Genomic DNA, 23363 nt, shown 5'->3' with positions numbered 1-23363 from the left:
ATAGCTTTTTATGTTTTATGAAAATAGTCTATTTCTAGACTATTTTTCATGTTACTTTATTAAAAATTATAGTTAAATATTAAATATAATTACATGAGACAACTTAAGTGTGTAGAGTGGGATTTTTATTCATATTGCATATATCCACATACAAAATACTTCATAAAAAACCACTCCCAATAAATTATAAGTCTCACCATTAAATTAAATGGACTTTTTATATGCAATAACATGTTTCAATAAGTTAAGTAGGTTTTTAATATGTATTTACATATTTTAAACTTATTTAATTAATGTAAGTGGGAAAATACTACTCGTTTACATATGTTGTTGCATGTATAAGTTTATTTTATATATATTAATGCATTTAAATGGTGTTTCTCTAACCCATTAGATATGCATCTTTTAAAATTGTTGCATAATGGACTTTTTAAGTTAAAATACATGTTTTAATAACATGTAAATCCACTAAGTGGCGATTTTGGACCCAATTGCATGTGTATGTAATATTGAGAAACCCATTTCACTTAGCCTAAGCCAAAGTGGTATTTTTTTGCCCAACTACATGCATTTTAAAATGTCTTTTCATCTTTTAAAACCCCACCAAGGCACAGTGGCAATATTTTGCCCAATTGCATGTCTTTCAAAAACATGTAAATGGTCTCCAAAAGTGCGTTTTGCACCGAGTTCTTAATGAAAAAACACAAAGTGGCAAGAGCATATTGCATGCAATATACTATATGCATTTGCACAAGGAAATTCCATTATTAACTTGCAGCTTGCATTTGGAGGGTGTTTTTTGAGACATTTTTCACATGTAAGTGCAACCAAAAAGTGTGTTTTTACTTCATAACATGAGACTTTTTTTATCAAATATCCAAAAGTGGCAATTTACTTTTTTTATCAAACATCCAAAAGTGGCAATTTTTAGCCCAAAAACACATCTTTTTGGCTCTCAAAACTTCACTTTTATGATATTTTTCTCCAAAAATGGGTTTTCCAGCTTTCATATGCTCATATCTTGCATTTCTTGGTCATTTTTTATAATCTAAGGGTTGTTTTTGCCTATAATCACCCAAAGAACCCAATGGGCTACTCAAAAATGGAAAAAACACAAAAGTGTGTTTTGCACTAAGTCCTTAACGAAAAAACACAAAGTGGCAATTTTGGAGCACATTGCATGCAATACACTATATACATTTGCACAAGGAAATTTCATTATTAACTTGCAACTTGCATTTGGAGGGTCTTTTAGGACACATTTTTCACATGCAAATGCAACCAAAAAGTGTCTTTACTTCATAATATGAGACTTTTTTATCAAACACCCAAAAGTGGCGAATTTTAAGCCCAAAAACACATTTTTTTGGCTCTCAAAACTTCACTTTTCTCCAAAAATGGGTTTTCCAGCTTTCAAATGCTCATATCTTGAGCATTTCTTGATCATTTTTTATAATTTACGGGTCGTGTTTGCCTATAATCACCCAAAGAACACATTGGGCTACTCAAAAATAGAGTTTGTTGAGTCTTTTTTTCATTTCTCAACCCGTCTAGGGCACGTTTTTGCTCAAAAATGCCCTAGTTTTGAGCAATTTGCACCATTAAAACAGCAAGTGATTGGATCAAGGTAAGTTTGAAAGCATTTCCTATCCTTTCTAGCTTGAATTCAAGTCTTCTATATCACTTGATATGCTTTGGATGCCATATTTAAAATTTTTTACATGTTGCACATTGCTTGGTCAAAACGGTTGCTAAAATGATGCAATTTTTTCCTCTAACTTCCTACACTTGGCAATCTACGAGTTTTGACTCATCTCTTGTGAGGATCGAGCAAGGATTCAAAGTCTATTTAACACTTCATCTTGCAACCTTTCTAAATCCAAGAAATCTCTTTGATCGCATTTTCAGATTTTTCATAAGTACTTAAAACGACGACTTCTCTTGCCTCTTGATAAAAGGGTACGGTTCTTTGTTATTTTTCATAAGGTTTTTGTTATATATATATTTTGTGTTGTGTATGCAAGTCTCATCATTTCCATTTTCAGATTTGCATGTTTTTGTATATATGTTGTCACTTCTTTTGTCTTCTTCAAGCTGCATATGCAAGGTCCCATTTACTTGCATGTGCAGTCGGGGATAAACTCTCATTTTAAAACGGAAGCAAGTCCCTCTTTGCCCCTCATAAGAATGCAAGTGCAAGTCCCAACAATACGTATTCTGTGGACCTCCATATGGCTATCCTATGGATGAAAAAGAGTTTCCCACATGCTTGCCGGATACATAGTATGACTTACACCTATTAAATTATGCTACGTTTCCATTTCATTACACTATAGCACATTTTAAAGCTCATTGTCTACATTTGCAATACACTCGTAAAAAACCCTGTTTTGCCTATTCTAGTCATTTTTTAGTCATTCTGAGCTTGACTAATTTGCTCATTCACTATCCCTAACTATTCCATATCCTTTCCCTATACATACCTTGCTCAAATATGTGTTTTTACACACCCAAGTTTGGTATGGACCCTACATATGACAATGTTCACACACTATAAAACTTTCATGTGACAATTGCACAAGTACACCATTCGGCAATGTCAAGAGAAGTTACACCAGCAAAAGGGAAAGAGACTACTACTGGATTGAATCACATTCTCAAATCACTCAATCATTAACTCGAGTTGTTGGATGAAATCTTGGTGCCTAGAACAACATGATGGAGATTGATTTGGACATCTTGTGTGAGTACAAATGCATCACGTCTGTTGAAATGTACCATGATTACGCACATGTCATGACCAACAAAGAGAAAGTTCTACGAGGACTTGTAAGAGATGCAAAGGCAGCAGTAGCCAGGATAACTAACCAAGAAAGCATGATCAGAGAAGCATTCAGAGGGCTATCTGCGAAATCATCACTAATGATAACAGACTGAAGAATCAAGAAGATGTTCTCACAAAGTTCAAAGAGGCCATCCGCTTATAGCTTGAAGTGGATGACTTCAACATCAATGTAATGGATACATTTGCAAGCTGGAAGTATTCATTGAATAATCTCCAAAATCAAATGGATATTTATAACAAAGAGATACTCAAAGAAACAACCATACTCCAGAAGGTCACAATGATCTTGCTACACTGTCGAACCAGATGTTGCAGTTGTACACAAGTCCCTGCGGAAGTTTGGAAAGCTGGTTGATACCGTGTGAGTACTTCAAATCAGATTTTTATATGCTTTAAGTAGAATAGCAATAGGAAAGTTACATGTAAAGAGCATCTATGTTTTAAGTACAAGATAACATGCACCTGTACTACCAGCTCATCTAGTTAAGTTGCAACCACATCAGGCATTCAACTTTGAATAAAGTCAAAGTAGTTAGTTAGAGATAAGTCAAGGTAATTGAGGTTGTTCCACTTTTTCCTTCACCTTTCTCTCTCCTATTTTTCTATATAAAGGAGAGAGTTCATTGTAAATAAACATCGTTTGGGAAGGCAAGAGAATTTTGTCAATTTGTATTGTGCACTCTAAGACTTTGTGCTTGGGACTTTGTGCTTAGATGTAAATCAGATTACTATCAATAAAAGAGGCAACTTGATTTCAAACTTTGTGTTGATTCAAGGTGTTATGTGACGACATTTTTTGGATTTTAATTGCGAGTTTTGGAGCTTTGATCAAGAGGGATTTGAATTTCACTGTATTGCCTTTGAGCAGCCTATTGCATTGAGAGTCAATTTTAAATTTTAAAGACATTCTACTACAGGAGGACAAATTGTAATCGATAGTAGTGGCTGCAATTACTTAGAGTTGAAGAGTTTGGGCTTCAGTTGTAAGTGTTTATTAAATTTGAGAGTATCCAGTAAGAGACTTTGTGCCTTATTGTTTATTTTGCTTGAATCTTCATTCGAGACAAGTGCAGGAGACTTTGGGTTCCTGTTTTGTTTCAAAAAATAAAATAAAATAAATTGCTGCCCATAGTGTTGTTCTTACATCAATTCCTAGGTCACCAATATTATTGTACCAATAAGGCACTTTTTGTTAAGTTGGAAAGAGAGTTGTATGCAAATCATTCCTAAAAAAAGAGGAATTGATCAAGAGAACCATTCTTTTTGTAATTTTAGTTAAGTTCCTATTAAAGCCACCTACGGTAAGAAGGTAGCCCCCCCTATTGCTAAAAGGATAGAGAAATCTCATGAAATGCTGGTTAAAGTCACAGTTCTGTAAGTCATAGTTAGCGACGTACAAAATTTTTAGCCAACAAAGTTATAGCACCACTAGTTCATAGTGTAGTTAGGTTGATTATCTGAAAAAAGGATCTTCTAATGTTTAACCATAAGGTGAGTCATCAAATGTGTCATGGGCTCTTTACAAGGATGCCTTCCGATAATGTTAAACCTATATCCATTATTAAACATATGATATTCATCAAACTTTGAGCTCAAAATTGAACCCCAAAGCATCCTCATTAATGTAACTTTGCATCGTTGCAGTGCCACTCTGATTTCAATAAGCTGATTCTCATGCCCAAACTGTTACTGCCTCTTTGGAAGTCATAGGAAGTGCTTATTGTCTAAACTCAGGGAATCAATCCTTGTTGATGATAAATGAACATTGTTCAACCATAGAACAAAAGGCCTTGCACATTGTAGCAAGATCTCAAGAGATAAATTTTGAGCCTTCCAATCTGTCATATTCATCTTGATGTTGTAGGAATTGTATAGCAATCTCTTAGAATGTTGATATGGATGATCAGTGATAGGGGTGGATACTGGAATGGTATTTGTAGGATTTATCAACTTCTCTAAATGCCATGATCCAACAACAATTTAATTATTAACTAGTGTCATCATTATGCAACAATAACTACTCTCTGTAGGATGTATATTGGAAAGGTTACTTCTTCTAAAGCGTTCAATGTTTGATCTTTGATCAAAAGTAGCAATCCTGATTTAAACTGCAATCTCCTAAAGTTTGATTGGAGAGTGGTTATTGCTAGGGTTTTCATTACTCCAAGCTTGCCTCCATGCTTTGTTGAATAAAGATGCACCAGGATGCCAATTTTGTGTTCATCCTTAACATTATGTGTCCAAGAGAGCTTCATCAATCCATTCGGAAAGTGGGTTGTCATAAGTTGTCTCCAATTCAACTTCAAACGAAGGGTTATGAATAAGATGAAGATTATCTTTGCTTCTAAAATGAAACCTATCTTCTTCTAACCTTTCTTTATCTGATTTTTTCAGGTAAAATCTCAAGTCTATACCAGCACTCTGAGTCACAATGGTCAGGCAAGACTTTGTACATGGAATCAGTCCCAAGTCCAAGTTGAAGGCCTCAGTCCCCACACTCTTTTGAAACTTTCATTTGTCAAGATGAGTACCATGGAATGAAGAGAAGTAGGAACATGAGTTTGAGTTCCAAGTCCACCCTAGAGTCCAAAGTACCTTAAGAAAACCGAGATTTTTCTGATTTCAGCTTAGCGAGAGAGGAACTGTTATGTTTTAATTACTTGAAAAGATATTGATGGAGCATAACAAGATTATAATGGTTGTTATTAATGATATTATTGTTTAGTGTTATTCTTTTGAAGAAGATACATTTGGTAAGCTAATGCCTTGAGTGTTTGGCTTGGGGCATTTGACTTTTATCTGAAATCAAAAGCACTCATTAAAACATATATCTTCTAGCTATGGCTATCAATGGACTAAATATTTCAATAGATTTGTAGCTTCTTAGTATTGTAATGCAAACAAACAAATGTGAGTCTTTTTTAGACTTTACAGAGCAAAAAGTATCGAATGCAAAGAAACAAATGTTTATCTCTTTTAGAATTCACGGAGCAAGATTTTCATAAAAGTATGCTCTCAGCTAACATAACTATCATGTTCCTTGGTGCAATATATCATGCTTCACTGGAAATTAAAAACTGAGCACTTTTTTACTTTAAATAAAGTTTAGTTACTTCAAATTATGACCCAAAAAAGGTCAGATGCTACAGAGCCCTATTTAAAAAGTGCACTTAAAGTTGTATGGCACTACAGCAGTTTGTCAAATTTGCTGGAGAATCAAAAATATTGAAAAAGTCAAAATTATTAATGCTCAAACTTAAATGTTACTGAACCAACTCTATTTTCTTTTTTAAATCTAGACTGTCTGTTGGACAATTTATGATATAAGTAACTTACATGTCAAAAGTTTGAAAAAGAAGACGCAGAATCCTTGCTTCAACACAGAAACTCTGCAAGTATTTCCAGTACTACTGACATAAGAAATCTCAACAAAATAAAAATTCACCAGTTACAAGTTGCAACAAGAATGAAAACACTTCAGAAAACATTGTCCCAATATCTTCAATGGATGAAACTTATCGTTGATACCTACCCTCAAAACTTCCAGCACCATAATACGATGCCATAGTGGCAATTCAAGACTTGTAATTTTAACCAGCATGCTGAGAAAAACCTGCAGAAAGACAAATAAACTTCTAGTCAGCAGAACTAATGGGTCTCTAAATGTCACAGTAACTAATGGGCCTCTAAATGTCACAGTAAAGAGATGACAGTTTGTCGAGACTACAACTGGATAAGATTCCAAGAAGAAACTAAGAATTCAGAATATAAGTTACACAACCTTACTGCTTGGCCTAGCCTCAGGGAATCAAAATTTAGTTTTTAAAGACTAAGATTGTATTATCAACCATGTCAAGAATATCTATCAAAGACAATTTGAATGTTACATTTCTAGTCTCCATTCAGTTCAAGATTCCCCTTTGGTTGATTATTTGCCCATGTACTTGAGATTAACCAAACCTGTAGCTAATATGTTTATATGAATAATTCCAGAGACCCTATTGGCACCAAATTCTGCATTCTGAATCCAAAATACTTTTTTATGCCAATATATACTTTCCATTCATTCAGGTTCTCTGCCTTAATCTTTCCCAAGATGTCTTTCTTTGGCACTTAACAAAGGAATGCAGCATTTCCATTGGTCCCAACATTGCAAGTAAAAGATTCCAAATGTATAACATACGAGGCATTTATGCGAAAATTACATTGATTACAGATCAAACACTAGAAATTCCTTCACAGAGATGATCAAATGCTATCGTCTGCAACCATTGAATTACACAGTTGTTGCCAAGTCTATGATTCTCTGTATTCTCATTAATAGAAAGTTTGAAAATAGCATTGCATGAACATTGCTTTAAAGTTTTAAACAATTAGAAGTTACATAAATACAACACCACCACCAGTCAAAATCGTACCACCTATGGCAAATATGTGTTTTCAACTCACTCAAGAGTTTCACATTAGCGTTTTCATAATGTCCCTGTGCTAACAGGATGACCCGCAAGATCAGCATGTAGATTTGACGAAAAAATTATAATATCTTTTTAGTCTTTTGTGGATGGGAGTAGGATTTCTGCACCAGTTAAGTTACAGGGAATCTGTCAACACACAAAAGGTGCAAATTTTATTTTTAACAGCAATTAGAATGTTATGCACTAATAAGAACACAAAGATTCCATCCAACACGCACTCTCTATTCCTCAACAATCAGAGAGATTCATGATATCAAAGCATCCATGGCCAAATCATCAATAGACTTTACAAAACTTTTGCAAAATGTTTTGCAGTGCTGCCTATTTTTGTGGACAGAATTTAAAGAATTATGCTGATGGACAATTCCTTCATAGTTGATTAATTTTGGTTTTCTAACTAATTTGTTTGTACGCATTCGTGGTACCATAGTTCAAAATATTGTTATCAGCATATTATTGCTGAAGGCAAAAAAAAATATCAGAGATAAGTCCGAAACTTCTCGGGAAAATATCGGGAACTTAAATTCTGTTTTTCCACTCAAAAATCTATCTTTCCAATTCTGATGCAACCTTCTTTCTCCTCTTTGCCCTTTCACTCCTCTCCAAATCTGTTTTTCCAATCAATAAAATGTGTTTTTCCCTTTTCAGGACCATCGGGCAATAAGTTTTCTATTTATCACAATAAAACAGAGAAATATAGCATATATTTTACCAAGTTCTCTGAGATATTTTGAAACTTCTCTATGATGACTTATCCGAGTTAAGTTGATGGTACTACTCAGGAGCCAAAAGATATCATGATAAGCAGACCAATGTACTCTACCTGATGTAAATTTTTAATCCTATCAAGAAATTTCAGTATTTTCTGCATCATTATAAATTACCTATACCCATTATTATGCTCACAGTAACAAGTGTACTTGCAGTACTTATCAAAAACAAAATGGTATATCACACTAGGACAATACTACAAAAGCACCAACAGACCACAATGCTTCATGCAGAAAATTAACTATTGAAGACATTGTCATGAGCCCAACAATTCCCTAAGAGTGAATACAGAATCCTTCCCACTGAAAACATGTAGCATTGTGATTTTCTCTTCCCAGGGTCCTATGACTTTTCTTTCGGATTTCAGACAAAGGACTAAACAACCCCACTGGATGATACAACTAATCTTTGACTAACCTATACATATATTACCACTATTAGCATATGCAATTTATGTCCTAAACAAAGACGACTAAGAACAATCAAAGACAAATTTAGCTTTATATCAATATAACATACTAATGTTCATCTAAACGTAGACATAATAAGAATATAAAACAAATTATATTACAAGCTCAAAGTTAACTTCCACGTGTATTCCCAGAACTGTTTAACATCAACCACAATCATTATCATGCAAAAAAGTTATTGGCGGCATCATCTTGGATCTAACTCTACTTTAAGTAAATATACAACAACCTTTTCATAAAAAACATATAGCCTTGTGATTTTCTTTTTCAAGGGTTTTAAACTTTCAACCCTTCAAATTCCAGACCAACAACAAAACAATTCCACTAGATGATACAAGTAATCTCTGACAAACCTATTAACAATCCACAGCACAACAGCACATTTATAATTATAACCAAAACAATGATGACTAACTGCACACAATGCTCCATTTAGCTCTCAATTAGACACTTGTGCAACTCAACACGGACATAAAAATAATATAAGACAAAAGAAAATTCTAGGAAGTTTTTCCTACAAACTTAAAACTATTATCCAGTCTCATTCTTCTCAACAAAGAAAACTGGTTCTTTCAAAAACTGTGCCCTTGAAGGCATGTAGCCACACAGTACATTTACCGTATGGAAAACAAGTTTGAAGAATTCAAGATTAATGTACAGATCTTGCACCCTTCAGCATATTGTAACAAGTCCACCTTCCATGGACATACAGATCCATATGCCCATTGCCAACAAATAATATGTGTTTTAAAAACTTGTGCCCTTGATGGCATTGAGCCAGAGTTAAAGTTTGGAGATCAGGTTTAAAGAGTTTAAGATTAAGATACATGTCTTGTAAACTTTAGCATATTGTCATGTATTCATTCCATGGCCGTAGATCCATACCACCATTGCCAAGATAACACAAAGGTGTCTTCTACATTTACAGTGAATTAGATCAAGTTGATGTGGTTCCCTTGACTTGTTTGGCTCTTTCACCTTTTACATGTCTCATTATCATTTCTCTATACAGGTTAACATTTTTTCTTGAGGTTTGATTATTTTATATTTGCCTTCCTAAAAATGAATGACTGTCATGGACTCCTGACTTACTTTAGACATTCCCAGACTCTGCACTAGGGAGAGTTCAGTAATTAATTTTTCTAAGACATGCTGCTGGAAACAGTTACCATTAGAGTCTTTTTGAGCCATTTTGAGTTTTTTGGTAGTATAACTTTGTGTTGCTGTGTTTTATGTGAGCTCCAAGCTATTTACTATACTGTTCTCTAACTATAACTTTATTTGCTGATCAGTCAGAGACATTGGTATAACGCTTTCCTCTTAATTTCTTTCTTCTTGTAGACAAGTGTGCATCAAGTCCATATTTCAGTTACAGTGGGTGCACTGTACAAAGATGTCAGACAGTTCTGACTTGAAGTATACTACAAATACTTAAGGCACTACACTTCTTCACTAGATGATATATTAATTCTTGGATCTATAGCTTTGGATATTTAAGGCAATACACTTCTTCACTAGACGATATATAAAGAATTTTAAATCTTGAAACAATACAGTTAAAAAATATTATAGCTAGATTACATGAGTAATCAAATCCTTACATACATCCAATATAATTTGAGGCTTAAATTGTTTATACAGGAATTCATAATTATTGTGCTGATTGCAATTTTACCTCGCATTCAGTTACAAGAGCTGAGCTGTAAAGTCTAATAACATGTGCTACCGATCGTAAGACAAGGCGATGGAAAGATGGCTCTCCTGCTTCACCTTCAAGCTGAGGGAAAAGCAACTGAATTATAACCAAAAGCGGCATATGGCACACATCAACTTACACATATTGGATAGCTCAAATGTGTTAATATATTTTTGCTTAAGTATGGCAAGGAGGTTTACCTCGCCCGTAGCCCGCAGTGAAGTCATCAGCAAAGAGCATACCTGATGCCTCAAAACCTGATGAGATAGCCATTAGATTAATGTTGTTAACAGTTTAAATTTAAACTAATTGTACACACTTAATAAAAGTTACCTGTTCATATGGCACCAAGGTTCTGAAAACTGATACATAGTTTGACAGAACAAACCTGTAACAATTGCCATTACTGTTTGTCAGATTGAATGATCAAGAGATTAATAAGTATAAAAAGATCTTAATAGAACTCCAATAATTGGGAATTCTTTTATCTTTCTAAATGTCATCCATGTCATAGAAATAGTCAAAAGGTTCAGAAAGAAATACAGGATACAGCTACATCCAAGAAATTTCAACTTTAATTTTTGTCATCCTGCATGATACTACCAACCTTAAGAAGATATTTTTTATTTTTTGGGGGGTAAAGAAGTGAGTATTTTAAGAAAATTTCTAGGATGTACAAACAACCAAATCCAGGGTCACTCTATCAATCTTAAGAGATCACAGAAGAAGTAAGAGGATTGACAGAAGCAATAAAAAGTAGCAAGGATAGTATTTCGAAGAGAGAATACTTAAGGAAATAAAACAGAGGAAATCAAGTATATAATGATAACAGGGCTGTCATGAATCACTGGTGTTAATTCTATAACATTGAAATCATACTGATCTTATGGAACAGATCGTACAAATCTGATTATGAATAAGATGCCTTTGTAAAGAAAGGCCTATAAATAGAATTGTTTAGTTCTCAAGTATGATCGGCGTCTCCCTTGGGGTAATCTTGTTTTAGTTTAACCTTGAACAAAACTAGTTAATTTTATTACTAATTAATGTATTCCCTAATAGGCACCAATTTTGAGAACAATTCTGGCCGACCTAGAGACATGGGTGCCATATTTATGAAGGTTATGTTTGTGGATAAAGGACACAAACAAATCTAAGTCTGCTCCTTTAGCATACATTACCTCATACGAATTATAGCAAAATATACATATTATTGCAGAACTATTATCTCGTAAAGACGGACCAATATTCAATCTGAAATTGATCAAGACAATCTCCAGCACATAGAAGCTATTATATCAGTTTGAATTAGTTGCAGAATTTGCAGAATATTTACATGGTATTAGAGCTTTGGTAGTCAAACCTAGGCTTTGCAAATTAAATAATCAGACTTAGTACCTCTAGCATCATTCTCCTATCACACGAGGACAAGTTTCATGGGAAGGAACACTTTGATGCTTGGAAATTCAGAATCATGATGATTCTTGAAGAAAATGATGTGAAACAGTTTGTTGATAAAGCATCCAAGCTACCTGATACTAAACCTAATAAAACTATCTGGAGTACAAGAAATAGGAAAGCCATGCAGATCATATTAGATGGAGTAAAAACAAAACATCAAACAGCATTTAATATGATGAATGCATTATTGAATGCATATGAGGTTACCAATGCAACTAGAGTCCTCATACTGAAGAGGAAACTAAATCATATATAGATAAAGAAGGGAGAATCGATGAATTCATACTTCCTAAGGGTTGCCAATCTAAGAGATGAACTTGCAAATATAGGAACCATAATTGATGACAAAGAATTAACATTGATGGCTATAGATGGATTACCAAATTCATGGGAAACATTCGCACAAGGAGTAAGTGCTAGAGACAATCTTCTTGACTTCAATAGACTTAAGGGAGATTGTCTTCAAGATGAATCCAGAAAACTTAAGAAAGTGGGAAAGTTGAAAACTGGAGACGAAGAACTTTATCTTCTCAACACAAATTCCTATAAAGGTAAAAGGAAGCACTTAAAGAAGAAACGTAATCAAAAGAATGACAAACCTAAGAAAGATCTATCCAAAATAAAGTGCTTCAAATGCAAAAAGTTTGACACTATAGATCTAATTGTCCCGAGAATTTCAAACAACAAGTAAACTATACAAACAGTACTAGGAAAGAAGATAACTATGATCTTGAGAATCGTGTATAGTATTCGGCACTATCAAATGAAGTCTCAAGTAAGGCATGGGTGACTAATAGTGGATCATCTCGACATATTACAGGATACAAAGAAGCACTAAACTCTATATTAGAAAAAGTTAATGGCAAAGTCACCATCAGTGATAATTCAGGTGATTTCGTCAAAGGAATTGAAAATTGCACCTTGAAACTATAGTCGAGTAGTTCTCTTCATCTCAAAGGAGTACTCTATGTACCAGGAATAAAAAGGAATCTAATCTCGGTTACACCACTTGAAGATGATGGACATAATGTTGCATTCATGGACGGTAAAGTAATAACCTCGGCTAATAACTCTTCATTTAAGAAAGCAAAATTGATTGGTCAAATAAAGGGGTACTTGTATGAATTAAATTCAGAACCTAGTCGACCTATTCAAGCATTAATTCATAAAGCTGCAGATATAAATGAAATATGGCACAGAAGGTTAGGACATCTAAATTTCAAAACCCTGTCAACTATGGAGTAGATGGTTACTAGTTTACCTAAACTGAATAAAGATCACTCAAGCATATGCAAAGGATGCGCTCTGGATAAAAACACCAAAAGTCTATTTCATGATAGCACTAGAAAAACTAACAATGTTTTGAAATTAATCCACTCACATTTATGTGGACCTATGTCTGTTCCTTCTCTTGGAGGATTCTGGTACTATATACTTTTTATAGATGACTTCTCTAGAAAAACTTGGATTTACTTCTTAAAATGAAAAGAATCAGAAGAAATCCTTAAGAGATTTAAAGAATTTAAAACCTTAACTGAAAACTTATCAGGACATAAAATTAAAACTCTTAGGACCGATAATGGAGCGGAATATACCTCAAATTTGTTTAAAGAGTTTTGTAAAGAAACAAGAATTAAGAGGGAGTATACCATTCCTTATAACCCACAACAAAACAGGGTAGTGGAAAGGAAGAATAGGACAATTATAGAAGCTGCAAGAGCTATAATATTTGATCAAAATCTAGAATATTATCTTTGGGCAGAAGCCTCTTGTACTATTGTATATATTCAAAACAGAAGTCCTCACTCCTACCTTAGAGATAAAACTCCTGAAGAAGTCTTTACTAAAGTTAAACTTAATATAAATCATCTTAGGATTTTTAGGTGCCCCGTATATATACATGTTCCAAAAGAAAAGAGAACTAAGTTAAAACCCTCTGGGAGAAAAGGTGTTTTTGTAGGGTATAGTGAAACATCTAAAGCATATAGGATTTTCATACCTAGTCAGGAAAATATTGAGCTTAGTAAGGATGTAATTTTTCAAGATGATTTAGCATTGAAAAGAGCCCTAAGTTCTGGAAATCCCTCTCCCTTGCCTAGTTCTGAAGGAAATTCTGAATCTGAGTCTCAAAGGGAGAACATTGAAGAAATTGAAGATGAAATTCAAACTCTCAATCTTGAAGAAACTCAAAATTCTAAGAAAAGACCACTTTGGGCCATTAAGACAATAGAGCGAGTGTTGGTTCCCAAAACCGCAGATTGAAATCCTACGAGCCTTGCCTGCTCGATGCTGGGATATCCAACTGGTTAAGGCCAACTTGACGGGATTGATCGATGAGATCTAAATCCCCTGCGCTTCCGGCTCTGCAAGACCGAGCCGGGTGTACCTAATCCTGGACGAAATGCTTAGATCCACGATGCTCAAAGCAGATCAGTTAGAATGCGAATACAACAAAAGCTTTCAAAATGCCAAGAATTATTGAAAACTTCAAACTTGTGATTTATGAGTTAAGAGCGAAGGTAAATCATTGAAATAGTGTTAAAAATAAATATAGATTAATGCAACAGATCAATATATTTATTCTTCAAAGGTAAGAAATGAAACATTTGCCAGCATGTGGATTATGAATTAAGAATAAAAGACCAGTGCCTAATTAAATGGGCAATAGAGTCAACATTATTAGTTGAAACGTACAACTTTATAAAGTTTAATATATTTTAACTATAAACAAATTTAATAATTCGGATGCGACGAATCAATTATATAAAAGTAATTTAAATTAGTCTAAAATGCACTTTAACTGCTGTAGAGACAAATTAGACATAAATACGGAAACAATAAAATATTTCACAATATTTACGTATATCAAATTTAAAATGCAATAACGATCCAATCCACTTATCCGAATATTAAAATATTTATAGAAAATAATAAAAATGTTTATAAAGGACACAACTTAATAATAATTTAAAACTCTAATGCAAATAAATTAAATAAATACTTCTTACTGATCCGGAAATAAAATCGTACTGGAGACATTCCTATAGGTGATCTATCCAATATAATTCAACTCCAGAATCGCACAAGAATTTATTCCATAATTCACCATCCAGAAGCTTAGTTCAAAAGGTCATTTCCTTTGCCAATTAAAAGAATATAATATATCATCGCAAGGCCGAAATTTTAAAGTATGAATCATAATAACGTCATCAGTCTCTCTTATTTATAAAAGGGCAAGCGATGTTGGTTGCTTTCTAAGCATCACACCCTTTCATAACAAATAACTAAACATTAGATATTTAACATAATTTTACTAAAATTATTGATATCCAGATAATCTAATCTCCTATTTATCCTTCAGCGATGATTAAGATCAATCTTGAAAGGTTCATTCAAAATAAAATATATTTCTGCCTCCATATCTGCACAAGCTTCTATTTTCCTTTGGATGATCTCAGCAACTATATTCCTAATCGCTTCAAAGACACATCTATTTGGATGTTGTATGTGTGCTTGAATCTGGACAGGGATTCCACCTTAATTTCTTCATCTGCGCAGATCGTTTCTCCTCCACACTTTGATTTTGTAATATTTTCATTCGAAAATCCCAACCTTCGTTCCCTGAATGCTCATGAGCCTCCGGAAGCTTCGGAATCTACAGGCGTCTTAATCCTTGTCTCATGGGCCTTCAAATATCCTCACAAAGCTTATTCAAATCTGCGACCTTAGAGATATTTCAATCTGAAACATCCGATTACTCGCCTTACACCAAGTGCTTCCGCTCCTTCATATACCTACAGCAAAAAGAATATATTAAGTTATCAATCAATAAAAATTAAAACTTCAGTGCAAATGCAGGATACGAGGGCTAGAGATTTGCTTGATTATCCAACGTCAACACTCAGGATAGCAAAATATCTGCCCATTAGTGACTCCTTTGCCTCATCTGATAATTTAACCTGTACATTTCGATGAATGATTCTTCATATGCGATATAGTCTCCTGCTTAATTGTTGTTGCTATGAAGCTCTCAATAACATCTTTCTTCAATTTGTCACCAGTAAATGTACATAGGGTGATGTACAAAAGCAATATGCTTATTTCATGAGGTTTTGTATATGTGAAATCTGCAATACTGAGATGAATCAGGAAACTCTCCAATGTCTGTGCTTACTGTGGTTACATTATATGTTCATATCATCTTCAGACACCTTCATAACTCTCCAGTCCTATCTTCTTTACTGTGATGTTTAACTTCAGTTCCTTACCTTTTTAATTGTATTTATATCATGTATAAATCCGCTCATCTCTGTTTCTTTACAGCCTCCTAATTGCAGATGTTTTCCATCATTCACAAATACTGGTTAGAATGTTATATAATCACATAGAATCCTGGGACTTTCAGTATGCATGTCATTCCTTTATCGGATATGATCATCATGTTATGATTAACAGTTCTGTTCAGTTATTTCTGTGTGTCATCATACAATCAGCCTGTAACAAACGAACAAAATCTCCTCACAGTCACCACACTCCAAATCTGCCTGGGCTTCTTCAGCCGGGATTCCTGCTACATAAGACTGTTGTGGATACCAAATCATTGATTCTATCGTACATTTCCTTCAGAAAAATGCCTTACTGCTGCACTATCTCCATTGTGGGTCCGGAAGCTTAAAACTCATCGTTTTTCATGCTTGAAAGTTGAATATATATCATTACTGAGTGCAAAATGGATTACCATTCATGAGACGGGAATCCAAGAGAATACTAAGTGAAGACATGCTTTAGCTGGGCAAGCTGTGAGGAAAATCAGTTGCACTCTCAGGTCCATATGTCCCTCGCTTCATCCTAACGAAAGCATCCCATACTTGTTGTTAATATATCAGATCTGCAAATTCTTCCAGTTGATATGTGTACTTAACTCTATTGAAAACCATTTTCCCAATATGATTTCATGGTTGCATCTAACTGCATACTCCCTTGCTCAAACTCTCAATTATCAAGTTGTGATACATGAAACATTCACTATGAGCCGTGCATTTTCAGAATTTGATTCATATCAATGCAAGAGATATTTAATGTTGTGTTTGAAATGCATAGTCTCCTTAATGATTAAAAAGTGAGATGTGAATTCCTGGCCTCCTTGTTAACGTGCAGCCTATGTTCCCTTTTGAATCTTAAGGTTCAACTGACTAAGATGAGACAATGAAATTGATTAAAATGATCCATTATGTTTACAATCATATACTCTTTGAAGCATCTCTCAATGTGCTTTAGCATCTCGACATGGACCCATGACAAGGCTCCATCAAATCTCCAACATTATTGCTTAAATAGAGACCCTAAATTTTGTGAAAATTTGGGTTCCATCAGTGGCTCTTTCTGGGGACGTATACTCCATGTGAGCATAGCGAGATTCCAGCTATCTCTGGAAGAGCAGACCTGTCAATAAACTAAAGGAAATCAGTTTGCGGATCCACACATAAAAATCTTTAAAAAAATGAAATGAAACAAAAGAAAAGAGGAACAAGAATATAAGGGAGACAAAGAAAACCAAAATAACTTCCCTTTCAAGCTTACTGAAAAAATGGTTTGAGATATTGTCCATGAACTGGAAAATCATGTATACGACCCTCCGTATCCTGCAAAAAGTAAGATTGTTCACCTGCTTTATCAGAAATAATAAATGGTCCGAGCCATAAGGCTTCGAATTTGCCATGCTTTCCTTTGTCCTGATCCTTAGCGTTCCATTTCAAAACACAATCGCCTGCCTTAAAAGATCACTTAGAAGATTTTTTATCATGAAGAAACTTGACCTGCTACTACTTATTAATATTCTGCTCTTGCACTAACCTCCTTACCTCATCCAGCTCAATCAAAGCATTTAGCCTATTTTCCATAAAATTTACATCTTCTAATTGCTCTTCAGTAACGAATTTGTAAACAGGTAACAAGTTATTTAAGGGAAGCTTGGCCTCTTTGCCATAAACAAGATTGAATGGAGAGAAACCTGTTGACTTCTTTACCGTGATTCTGTCTGCCCATAACACTGAATTTAGCTTTGAATCCCAAGCACGTTTATTATTTTCTAGCATTCTTCTGATAATCTTCAGAATGTTTTTGTTGCTAGATTCCGCTTGTCCATTACCTTGGGGATGATATGGAGATGAGTACGAAACTGCAATACCATACTTCCTGCAAAACTCAATAAATTCGTTAGACCCAAAACACATACCATTATCTGCTATGATTTTTTGCGGGACTCCAAGTCTAGTCAAGATATTTTCCATAAGAAATTTAATAACCACTTTACTTGTCGACTGCCGAGTTGGTATAGCTTCCACCCATTTGGTAAAGTAATCAGTGGCTACTAAAATCCAACTATGTCCACCACTTGACTTTTCACTGATTTCTCCTATAAAATCAATCCCCCACATTTGGAATGGTTCCTCCGCTTGCATTGTCCTTAATGGGAGAGCACCATCATATTTTAATTTATCGGAGAATTTTTGACAAGCTTCACATTTTCTAATGTAAGCACGGCAGTCCTTGAAGAGCTGAGGCCAATAGTACCCTGCTCGCAATATTTTATGAGCCGTAGTCCTTGCTGAAAAATGACCCCCACAAACACCCTCATGCATTTCCTTGAGAATAACTTCTGATTGCGCAATATCTAAACAATACAATAGAATCCCATCTTGATTCTTCCAATACAAATCACCTTGAATTAAAACATATTTTGCAGCTTGTAACTTTATGGTCCTTTTCTGATTCTCATTTAAATTATCTCTACATTTAGTATGCTGCAAGTAATATACTATATCTGTGTACCAAGGGCATCTCCCAATACTAACTTTAGCATGTTCATCACTAACTTGGTTGACTTGCACGGCCTCCAAATTTGACTCCGCCATAAGCTTAGCTAGACCCTGCCCTCTAACTAATTTAGTGATCTGAATATCTATATTGAATTCTTGGATCTGATTTATCCAACGACATCGTCTTCCAGTGGTTTCAGATTGTCTAAATATGTCCTTAATGGCAGCACTTGGTACATAGGCGATAACTTCAGCCCCTACTAGGTAAGGTCGAAAAGATTTAACTGCCTTAACCAAAGCATAAGCCTGTTTTTCATTTATATCATAATTCAATTCAGCGGCTTGTAAACTCTTACTAAAGAATGCAATTGGTTGCTCGTATCCTTCATCGTTCTTTTGCAGCATGACTGGGGCTATTGTATGGTAAGAGGCAAATGAAAATAACTGGAACGGCTTCTTAAAATCGGGAGATTTTAGAACCGGGGCTTCTTTAATAGCTTGCTTTATCTTAGAAAATGCCCCTACAACTTCACTATCCCAAGTAATTTTAGCACCCTTCTTAAGCATCTTAGCAATAGGTTTAACAATTTCAGCAAAATTTGAAACGAACCTTCTCACAAAATTTATTTGCCCGAAGAAAGATTGGATTCCCTTAGTCATTTTAGGTATCTGAATGTTATCGATGGCTGCTACCCATTCAAGATCGATTCTAACCCCTTCCTGGGAGACGATATGACCTAACAATTTTCCTTCAGTTACCCCGAATTGACATTTTTTAGGATTCAAAGAAATTACAAATTCAAGGGCCCTTATGAAAATCTTCTCTAAGTGCTTACAATGGTCTTCTGCTTTCTTTGAATAAGCAGTAAGGTCATCTTGGTAGACAACCATGATTAAATCAATCAATCCATCGAAAGCGACATCCATTGCCCTTTGAAAGGTAGCCCCTGCATTTGTCAACCCAAAAGGCATCCTAGCATAGACATAGGTACCCCAAGGTGTAGTAAAAGCAGTCTTATATTGTTCGGATTCTTTCACTTTAACTTGATTATAACCCGAGAATCCATCCATCATAGATAGTAATTCATTACCAGTCACCTTTTGTAATAAAATCTCCATGTTAGGTAATGCATAATTGTCCTTAAGGGAAGATATATTCAAATTTCTAAAATCTATACATAACCGTATATCTCCATTCTTCTTTCTAACTGGGACTAAATTCGAAACCCATGTAGAATGGCTTATAGGCTTTATAATTCTGGCGTCTCTTAATTTGATGAGTTCATCTTTCATTTTTGGAGCTAACGTTGGATTTATCGGACGTTGTCTTTGTCTAAATGGTTTGGCATCGGGTTTCAAAGGTATTTCATGCTGAAACAAATCTTCCCTATATGCTTTAAGCTCATCATAGCTCCAAGCGAAGACGTGTCTATATTTTCTTAAATAAGCAATTAGGTCAGCCCTTATTTTTGTTGACAATTTCTTTCCTATGTAAATCTTTTTGGGAGAACTTTCACTTCCCAAATTTATTTCCTCAACTTCATTTTGGATTCTGGTAGATTTGCTATTTTTTGGACTTTCCTTTTCATCAAAGATTTGCTCTAAAGAAACAAGACCCTTTGGTATTTTATTGGTTTTTAATTGCATTATTTCCTTTCCAAATAATGTTTCCTTACCGTCTTCTTCTTCTATGTATCCATTCCAATCAATAAATTGATTTTCATAATCTTCTTGGCAAGTCAAAAATTTAATGATATCATTATCGTCCTCAAAAACTTGCCAGTTTTGAACATTGTCTGGTATAGAAGGTCTATTTTTCATTTCAACCTGAATAACTTCATCAAATGGGATATCCATTTGCCTAATAGCCAGATTAACCATTATATCAGCTAAGTAATTGGTTGATCTATCGACCCATTTAATTGAAAAGGCATCAAAGAATTCTATCAAATCCCATACATGGTTCCGATATTGTTTTAATCTCGGGTTCCTAGTTGAAAATTTATGCCTAATTTGTGAAACAATTAAATCTGAATCCCCTAAAACAGCGAGCATTTTAATCTTATATGCTTTAGCAATATCAAGACCAATGACTAACACCTCATACTCAGCAATATTATTAGTGCATTCAAAATTCAGTAAGAAAGAAAATTTGAAAGTTTTACCTGACGGCGAGACAAAAATAACGCCAGCCCCATTTCCTTCCTTACTACATGCGCCATCAAAAAACATTTGCCAAACATCATTACAATTTTTTCTTACATAGATTGAAATTGGATCAATAATCTTAGAAGTAGGTTTGGTTATACTTAATTGGAAGTTGTCCATGTCCGAATGGCAAAAGTTAACTTCAGGATCCAAAATGTAGTCTTCGACCAAATAGTACGATTGGGGTTCCCTTTCGATTCGTATTTCCTTGCCTCCGATAGGAATAGTAGCATAAGACATATCTAACTGCACATGACCTCCAACCAAATTTGACCATTGCCTAGATAACAACATACCATAGCTTGCTGATATTTCTACTACTGTGATGTCAGTTCTATATGATATATGCGGAAATGATGGAAAACGAAATTCAACATTTTTAATTATTCCAACTACAGGTACAGATCTGTTATCCATGGCATAACACTTTCCATAAGGGGTATCAACTTTTCGTCCTATTTCCTTCATTACATCAGCAGACATAATATTGACTGCTGCGCCAGAATCAATCATACAATTTTTAACTAATTTATTGTTTATCAACAATGTTAAATAGAACGGGTCTACTTGATTCGCCTTTTTATTTAATGTTGTTCCTAGATATACAATGGGTGTTTCTTCATTACTTTTATTATCATCCTTATTGTTAATATCTTGCACACTAGACAATATCTTCACCATTTCATGCCTGTAATCAGCAAATTTCATCATATCCATTAGTGGCACAGTAATCTTTAATTGAGATAAAGCATGACTCATAAAACTATGACAATCGGATATTTTCTTACCATGAGTCTGCACAATTGGTTGCTTGGTCATTCTATAAGTTTGGTTACCTTCCTTCTGTTTGGTTTGAGCTTGGTTTTCAGGCTTCTTAGATGCGTCAATATGCTGCTGATTCCTTATAAATATACCAGCAGGAGTTCCTTGATCAGTATTATTATCTTTGTTCCTTCTTTGGTATGTATGTTTAGCGTGGTCAACTGCGGCAATAGTATAAGCTCTTCTTTCTTCTGGTGTTAACCTACGAAGAGTAGGATTATCTTCTTCATCTGAAAAGACTTGTTGAGTACATCGCTGCTGGTTAGAGTCTCTGTAATAATAATCAGTATTCTGATCTTCATCCCCAGAATTATCCTCATCTCTTCCCCATATTGGTTTAGACGATATTGTGTTGATCACGGGTTGTTCTTCACTTTCTTGATTTCCTTCCTCAAAAATAGTTTGCGCAATAGTACAATGATTAGGATCGTGGGGCAGCCTACACGCATCACACCATGGGCCATCATCAACAATATTCACTTTCTTCAAGGGATCAGATGTATCTTTAACATGAGTTGGTCTCTCTGGTTTCCCATCCTTCCAGTTTGTGTTATAAGGCATATCATGTAATCTTACTCTGTTATTTTTATTAAAGGGTGGCTTCTCATTTTTGACTTTTATCTCTTTTAACATATCCATTATTTCTTTAAATTCGTCCTTCTTAGGATTTTTTGGGTTATACAATTTTGAATCATCCCTCTTATTAACTCTTCTTGCGGCCTTCCTATCATTTTCAATAGTCATGGCAACCTTGAAAGCTTGGGGTAGCGAGGAAGGTTTATGAGATCTAATTTCGTAGTGAGTTTTTCTATCAAAGGCACTTAAATAAAAATCAATCAAGAATGAATCTACGGCTCTAGTTTCTCTCGGAATTCTGTTAAGGACTTTATTAAATCTTTTGTTAAACTCTGATACTAATTCATTTGAATTCTTCTTAATGCTAGTCAACTCATGTGACGCGAAAGATGTATCAGTGTGATCCCCAAACTGCTCAATAAATTGATCTGCGAAATTACACCAACCAGAAATTGATCTGTCTGGCAAGCTTCTATACCATTCCGTAGCGTCATCAATTAGTGATTGAACAAACAATTTCATGAACACATCTTCATGTTCTTCTTCAAAATCTTCAATCACATTTTTCAGGTTGATAACATGTCTTTCAGCTGATTCTGTTCCATTTCCTGAAAATTTTGGGATGGCATTCCTTAAATCATTTGAAATAGGATTCGGATATCCTTGAATTCCAATGAAGTCAAGCTGCCTATAGCGCTCGATTGCCATAGGTTGCCGCATTACTTGATTTCTATTGCCTTGATTTTGAGCCACATATCTGTGACAGTTTTGATTATTGTTATTTTGATTTGCACCATAAGGCCGTCTAGTATTCCCACTATTTTGCTGAATTCCCCTATTATTTTGTCCATTGTTCCATGTTCGCTGATTATTATAAAAAATTGTTATCTTGATTTCTTTCTCTTCTATTCTCAAATAGCGGACTATCATGATTAGTAGCATATTGTATCTCCAAATTTTTTCTGTGAGGCGGATTATACCTAGGCGGAGTATTTTGATCTGATTTTTCTTCCCTTCACCTATCTGATCTTTGTTCATTAGGAGTTTTAGGTGGGGAAGTAATAAGGTCTTTAGACATTCCTAGTTTTGCTAGGATATCATCCGGCTGCATTTTTAACGCTTTTGCCAATATAGCACTATTTCCATTCGTAGTTTCAGCCATTTTCCTTATTATCATGCCCCACTGCATTATTTGTTCTTGTTCATCATCTTCTTCTATAC

The 23363-nt window shown here is 34.6% G+C and overlaps 1 protein-coding gene across 2 annotated transcripts in view; it reads right to left on the bottom strand.

Annotated features, from left to right (window-relative positions):
- LOC149568091 (ARM repeat superfamily protein) overlaps positions 1-23363 on the bottom strand; it is a 338742-nt gene that overhangs the window by 203748 nt on the left and 111631 nt on the right. For both annotated transcript variants that reach the window (XM_089821094.1, XM_089821095.1), the window contains exons 8-12: positions 10591-10645; positions 10458-10514; positions 10237-10338; positions 6378-6458; positions 6182-6234 (exon numbers count right to left, since the gene is read on the bottom strand). In XM_089821094.1, the coding sequence (XP_089677220.1) occupies positions 6182-6234; positions 6378-6458; positions 10237-10338; positions 10458-10514; positions 10591-10645 (348 nt within the window). The remainder of the gene's footprint in view (positions 1-6181; positions 6235-6377; positions 6459-10236; positions 10339-10457; positions 10515-10590; positions 10646-23363) is intronic.

This window comes from Cupressus sempervirens, chromosome 3 (genome assembly GCF_028749045.1).
Source record: "Cupressus sempervirens isolate cs-2001-9-10 chromosome 3, ASM2874904v1, whole genome shotgun sequence".
Lineage (NCBI taxonomy): Eukaryota > Viridiplantae > Streptophyta > Pinopsida > Cupressales > Cupressaceae > Cupressus > Cupressus sempervirens.
This window is presented reverse-complemented; position numbering and strand designations above follow the sequence as displayed.